This window comes from Hydra vulgaris, chromosome 09 (assembly GCF_038396675.1).
Source record: "Hydra vulgaris chromosome 09, alternate assembly HydraT2T_AEP".
NCBI lineage: Eukaryota > Metazoa > Cnidaria > Hydrozoa > Anthoathecata > Hydridae > Hydra > Hydra vulgaris.
In genome coordinates this window covers 62,842,307-62,850,000 of record NC_088928.1, presented here as the reverse complement: position 1 = coordinate 62,850,000, position 7,694 = coordinate 62,842,307, and the positions used below count along the sequence as shown (strand labels likewise).

The 7,694-nt window shown below is 27.7% G+C and overlaps 1 protein-coding gene across 1 annotated transcript in view; it reads left to right on the top strand.

Moving 5' to 3' along the window:
* Positions 1 to 7,694, top strand: part of LOC100214569 (nonsense-mediated mRNA decay factor SMG8) — an 83,977-nt gene that overhangs the window by 58,810 nt on the left and 17,473 nt on the right. The window contains exons 9-11 of the mRNA XM_065806295.1: positions 3,156 to 3,238; positions 3,404 to 3,534; positions 4,530 to 4,723. Coding sequence (XP_065662367.1) covers positions 3,156 to 3,238; positions 3,404 to 3,534; positions 4,530 to 4,723 — 408 coding nt within the window. The remainder of the gene's footprint in view (positions 1 to 3,155; positions 3,239 to 3,403; positions 3,535 to 4,529; positions 4,724 to 7,694) is intronic.

Genomic DNA, 7,694 nt, shown 5'->3' with positions numbered 1-7,694 from the left:
GAAATCAATATTGGTATTCAAATATCTTCGATTGCGTAGACTTGTCCATTCATCAAACATTAAAATAAATTTTTCACTTTTTTCTTTATGTGATTTTATTTTAACAAATTCATTTTTTGCAATAGAACAATATTCATGAATTAGTTTCATCACATTGTTTTTACCTTTTGGAAGATAATATTGTTTTTCACAATGTTTGACAAATGAAATCACTTTTGCATATTCCGTGAATTAAAAATCCATCAACGGCCGCAGGTCTGGCCGCTATGTCTGCTAAGGACTGTTTATTAGATAAAAATGATGCGAGAGACTTACTCAGTTTTGCAGGAATTGTCTCACAGTTACTTGAACCAGCAATTTGATGGTCATTTAAGCTTCCTTCCTTAAAATTAATGTTATGAACATGTTGCAAATGTCTTATTAATCCACTGGTTGATAAGCCCTTACAACTTCATAATATGTTTGGACATTTCAAACACTTAGCTTGTTCGCCTGTTTTTTCTTTTAAAAAATATTTTCACACTGAATCAGTCATGATTAAAAAAATGTTAGGGCGATTCTAAATAAAAAAAAATTAAAAAAAAATTTTTCTATATTATAGGTGACTTCTAAAGTCAAATTATACACATTAAATAGCTTTGTGGACATTAATATATTTTTATTTTGAATAAATAATTATCCTAATATAATAGAACATATACACAAGTAATTCTTTGATTTTAATTTTTCCCAGGAAATTATGGTAATTTTCCCGGGTAACAGGAAATATGAAAAAATTCTTTGGAAATTGCGGTCGGTTATTCTCAGGAAGAACCCTATAATTACAGTGCTCAATATTCTTAAAGAAAAGAGCAATAGTAAATTAGTAAAAACATTTATCTAATTTTTGTCTTCAACAACTTGTTTCACCATTAGTAGGTTCATCAGGAAGCTTTCTGGTGAACCTACTAAGTGTATTTACTAATTTATATATATATATATATATATATATATATATATATATATATATATATATATATATATATATAGAACCCTTAGATGTTGTCCGAAAGTTTTTTCGATATTTTGTTGACAAAAAGTAAAAATTAAAATGCAAGACCGGAATTTTTTTTTTTTAATAATGATAGACTGCCTGCCCCAACCAAACCCTCAGTCGATGTAGCAGCACTCCCTTGCGGGTCAGGCTATTTGTCAGTCGATGTAGCAGCACTCCCTTGCGAGTCAGGCTATTTGTCAGTCGATGTAGCAGCACTCCCTTGCGAGTCAGGCTATTTGTCAGTCGATGTAGCAGCACTCCCTTGCGAGTCAGGCTATAAGATAGTCGATGTAGCAACACTCCGCGCATGATTTACAGTAAAAAAAATAAAAATAAAAACATTTTATTAAAAAAAATAAAAATAAAAACATTTTATTAAAAAAAAATAAAAATAAAAACATTGTTTATATTGTTAAAAACATTCAAAATGTTATAAAAACATTAAGAATGTTTTTAAAAACATTCTGGTCAATTAAATTTGCGTTTTTGTGGTTTTTTTAAAAAACGATTAATTTGTAATTAAATTAATGGTTTTTACTTTCGTCCAACACGGAAATGTTGGACGAAAGTCAAAAGTAATTAAAAGTGACGTATGTGTTGGCGTAAGAATCACTTTTTTCCTTCCGCTCTTCCTAAAGCCAACAAACTATAGAACTATATATATATATATATATATATATATATATATATATATATATATATATATATATAAGCAATATTATAAAGTAATAATTGAGTCAATTTGAAATGTTTTTTTTAAATGTTGATCTTTTTTGGCAAAAAAGACAAAATTTAAAATTTTAGATTTTAAAATTTAAAATTTCATGTTTTTAGGATTTTTAATGATTAATTAGTTTAAATAGGAAGAACACTTTCCAGAAAAGAATAAACTGAATATTATCAGTTTTTATGAGCTCTTATAATTTTTCAATAATTTGTTTGCTTATGTGACACAATGATCGCAAAAAGTGACCAAAGGAGCCATGCAGTTACGTAGACCTGGGAGATAATAAAAACAGTTAGTTGATGGTGCGTTGAATAAAAAAATAAAAATCATAAGAAAATATAAAATGAATGGTTAGGCTTTTGTGAAGGTGAAGAACAAAGCTAGATGCTCGGGGGAAGAGGGAGAAACAACTAACACTCTAGTCACTCTGTGTGTAGATCATATGTAATAAAGAACAAATATTTGATATACTGATTTTAGAGACTGTTGATGTCTACAAGTGTGATTGTGTAGTGCATAAGTATGTACTATTTGGTCGTCTAGTATGGTCTCATTATGTTTTCGTTCACTTTTAAATCGGGTGAATAGAAAGCTAAACACACTCACTCCTTGCGCTTATGGGCTAGCACATCAAAGCCAGATGTAAGACCTACAGAATGGATTTCAATTGATCGAATGCACACATTAGTCACCGTAGGCCACAAGCTATCACTCTTAGCCAAAAGAGCTACTGACCCATACTGGTGTGGGATGATGTGCTATGGAGTGAGATTTTAGATAGTCAGGGTTTTAATTGGTGGCTGTTTTTGCAATTTTACAACCACAGGGTTTAATGGTTGTTTTGATTTAGCACAGTCACTTTCTTGTTGAGTACCCACTTCTCGTATTCAGTGATAATATGGTCAAGCAATGTGGTGCAAAGGGAATCATAAGAAGTTTTATTGAAAATATAACATTTCAATTTGAATCTAAATTAAGTCAGTTTATTGTGTTGATGAGAAATTGTGCTAGAATTGCAAAAAGAGAATAGGCGAGAATGATGTCTTGATAAAATCTAGTAAATATTACTACTAACTTCAGAATCACTGTTATATACCCTAACATTTTCATAAGTTAGGGTATATACCTGAGTCGCTGAGCAATAAAAAGGTAAAAAGGAGAGCTTAAGAGCATCAATTCAAATTTAAGAATAACATTCAATAAGAAAAGGATTTAACATTTAAGTTAGTCAATGATTGAGAATATTATGAACCTTCATCAAAGCTTTAGTCTTATCAATAAATGAATTAATGAAAAAATTTAAGATTAGTAATTGAGTTATGACACAGGTTGTCAGTGACTTAAATACCATATGCAAAAGTTCTTGGTATATCTTTTAACTACATCTTTTAGGTATCAATCAGAAAAATGCAACATTCTCTTCAAGAGCAAGTTCACTTAATTTTGAAAAAAAATAGGTTGTTGGGAAATTTAAGGTATTTAAAAATTTTGATGAAAATTTTTACTTAATTTTTATATTTGAGAACATATTTTATATTTATGATTTAATACTTAATTTATGATTTAATACTTAATTTATTTAAATCTGTTTAGTAATCTATGTACTAAAAAAATATATACTAAAAATTTCTTTAATTTAGTTCAAGTTCATTGTTCACTGTGTCATCACCAAACCAGCTGTTTGTACATGTTCATCCGCAACAAAAATGTCCTTCACCATCTTATTTTTATCTTAATGAAATGTTAAAAAACTCCATCAATATGGAATCAAGTATGTTGTTCTATATTTACTTTACAACAATCAAAAATTAAATATGGGTGCATGTTTTAAAAACATGGGTGCATGTTTTAAAAACATGGGTGCATGTTTTAAAAACATGGGTGCATGTTTTAAAAACATGGGTGCATGTTTTAAAAACATGGGTGCCTGTTTTAAAAACATGGGTGCCTGTTTTAAAAACATGGGTGCCTGTTTTAAAAACATGGGTGCCTGTTTTAAAAACATGGGTGCATTTTTTAAAAACATGGGTGCATGTTTTAAAAACATGGCTGCAATTTTAAAAGCAATTTTCTTTCTTAAAATTGTCAAAATCTTTATGTGGTTTTAAAATTTTTGTTCTATAGGTTTTTATACTTAATAATAAATAATTAAAAAAATGTAAATAAATGATTACTTAAGATTGATGATTGCTTAAAATAGATGATTTAATTATCTATTAAAATAGCAGCATTTGAATACCTAGGTAAATATAAAAAAAAATTTGAAGATTATTTACAGTATACAGTTTGGTTAAAAAGTTTTGAAAGTGACACCCATTTTAACCAGCGGAAGAATCAAAATTTATATATTATTTTAATATTTAATTTTTTATTTAAACATTATTTAATCTGTCAATTCATCCTTTGTATACAATTGATTTGAAACTAATATGTTTGTGTAATTTGTTAAAATAGAAACAGCTTAGTGTATTTTGTTTAAATAAAAAACTGAATATTGTGCAGCGATGTTTTTTGTTGGTTTATCTGAAACAAAAAATGCAGTTTTCTCCGTTTAGACAGCGCTTTCGCGCCAAAGTCTTTTTGCGCTCGCCCACACGCCCGCATAAACTTTGACAAATGCATAAAAAAGTTTTTTACTTAGGTTATACTTTTTTTTATATTTATTTGCTGTTTTTTTTTACCCCGTTTAAGTTTCATAAATTTTGATAAGTTAATTTTTAAGTATTTTTTAACAGTTTAATTACTTATTAAGTTTTTTTTTTCAAGTACGTTCTGTTTACTTTGGAAATAAGCAACATAGCAGTATAGTTTCACAGCCATCTCCTTTGAAACATGTTAATTGTTCTGATAATAAAGATAGTATGAGTTTGCGAAATTTTTTGTTTAAACAAATTGATTACATGATGACTGTTGAGAGCAGAGAAATACCAGTTGAAGGGCGTCGCGGAACCCATGTTGAGGTAATTAATTTATCTGCAAAGCATATTTATTTTATTTCCAGCATTTTTTATTTTAAAGTTTAAAGAATAAAAAAATTTCACAGTATTTTATGAAATAAATTTAAATAGAAGATGTTATTTATTATTATTTTTTTAATAGCATGCCACCTGTTGCCAAATTATTATTAGATTTATTCCACAACAATTGTATGGTATAGACAGTGGCATGCTAGCTCCAAACAGCCTATGCCGGATTTTTCTAAAAAGGCCTATTTTTGTGGGATTTTACTATATATGCTTGATTTGAAGGTCCATAAATATATGAATGCTGCGTTTTAAATATATGAAAACGTTTTATGACATTTAACTTTAAGAGTAAACTAAGTTGCATGAGGTTATAAAAAGATCTCTCGATAATTTTTATAATAATTTTTATGTTGTAGAAAAATCAATATACATTTTTTAATGCCAGACAGTATATTGTGTTAAAAAATATTTTTACAATGTTAAGTAACTGAACAATATATAATCCAGAAACTATAAATATTTTGTTAATATTATAATTAATATATACCAAGTTTTATTTAAAATAAAAGTTTGCCTTATAACTTTTAAATCTAGAAATTTTTTAAAGTGTTTCACTTTTGTTCCAAAAACAGCAAATTTTGCTATTTTAAATAGAAAAGATTAAATAATTTGATTGGTATTTTTGTTCATACCAAACATTTAAAACTTGCATTCATTCTGAACATTTAAAATTCGCATTCATTCTGAACATTTAAAATTCGCATTCATTCTGAACATTTAAAATTCGCAATCATTCGGAACATTTAAAATTCGCATTCATTCTGAAACATTTAAAAGCAATAATTAGACTCCTTTTTTTTTCTTTGTTGTTTAGAATTTATTTTCTTATTTTGTAATCACCTTTTTAAATAACTTTTTACGTGATAACTTTTAATAATAAAATGTTTTAATTAAAAAAACTATTTTTTTTTTAATTTTTTTTTTAATATCTTCGCTTCCAACAAAGCTGCAAGCAACCACTATTAGGGTTGGAAGTTACTGGAATACAAAAGATGAAGATTGTAGAGCAAGATAGCGATTGACAGACGACTTAAAAGATTGCAAATTATATGAGTTAGGAAAGCAAGATGAAGAAAGCGAATTCCAAAGAACTGATGTTCGAGGAAAAAAACTAGACTAGAATAAGAGTTTTTGGAGCACTTAGGAACAGTCACAGAAAAAGGATGAGATTTAATTAAATGAACAGTAGCACGAGAATGAATTTTAGTAGATGGCACAAGAGACACTAGCTCTTTTAGAACAGTGCCCATTATAGTATTTATAGAAAAGAGAAAGAGAAGCAACATTACGACAATGTGATAATGGTTGGAGGTTGGCTGTAATAGCAGGTCCAACTATGTTTACAATGAGTTTTTGCACCTTGTCTAAAAGAGAAAGGTCATCATTAGAAGATCTGCCCCAGATATGGCAACAGTATTCCATACAAGGATGGATTTGAGAGTTATAGAGATGAAGAATAGAATCCGGAGTAAGAAAGTGTTGAGCTCGATAAAGAGATCCAACCTTTGTAGATGCTAATTTTGCAATGGATTTGATATACGGTTTCTAAGAAAGATCAGAAGAGTTAATCCTAGAAGATGAAGGGTAGATGACTCATCGAATACATTACCATTCATAAATAGAGGAAGATCTAAATTATTGCGATAACGATTGGCTGGAAAAAATAGAGTTTTATCTGAATTAATTCTATCTGAATTAATTTATCTGAATTTAATTTTACGAACATTTTTTTTTTAATACTTAAAAATAAAATAGCAAAAACATTTGCTAAAAATATAATCTTTTTTGTACTAAAAAGCAGAAAATAAACTTTTTGATTTAAATTTAATAGTTCACAAAACTAAAGATTGATAGATCTGTTTCAAAAAGAATCTTGTGCAGACTTGTTAATCTTCAGTTTACTGAACTATTAAATTTAAATTAAATAGTTTATTTTCCTTTTTTTTACTACAAAAAAAATTTCCTAAGCAAATGATTTTGCTATATTTTATTTCCTCTTTTTAGTCTTTACAATCACATTCGTTATTATAACAATAATCACTATTGTTGTTGTTATTGTTATGTTGCAATATTATTATTAAACAGTGTTCAGACTATAAGAAATAAGAGGAAGAGTTGTGATTAAGTTTCCTAGTAGCAAGCAACATTGGTGCAATATTCATCTCAATGTTAGCCAAATGTTGTTAAAAATATTATATATATATATATATATATATATATATATATATATATATATATATATATATATATATATATATATATATATATATATATATATATATATATATATATATCAAAATGTGGACATTTTATATTGGTGCAAATATTGATTTACAATATTGGCTATATAAAAACTGCAATATAATGCCAGCATATTTTTTTTATCATAATCAATGAAAAAACAACCCTGCTGGTTACGCTTAAAATTTGACCTCTATTTTGTATCTCTACATCCACATGACTACATTAATATATTGATGAGGAACAAAAATATTTGAACATTATTTGTTTGAGCGTACAAATAATTTGAGAGACTATGTAATGAGAACATTATTTGTATGAGGGTACAAATAAAGACATCATTGTTTGTACTCTCATGAGAAATAAAACATTAAAGTTTACCAAAAAAATCTTCCTGAAGAGTACTCCTGAGGAACGTCCATCACCCATGCCTCAAAATAAAAGAGTTATTACCTACACAGCACCACGCAAATATATTAATGACATTACAAATAAAAATCAAGTTTGTGGACAAATTACTTGATGAAAAGTTCTGGTCAAGTGAAAAAAAAGGTTATAAAAATCAGGGTGATTTCTTTCATAATTTCTTTTAATTAAATAATCAGGATCACAAATTCCCATTTGACTGGTCCATATATGGCATCATTGGTAAGGAAAGGCATAA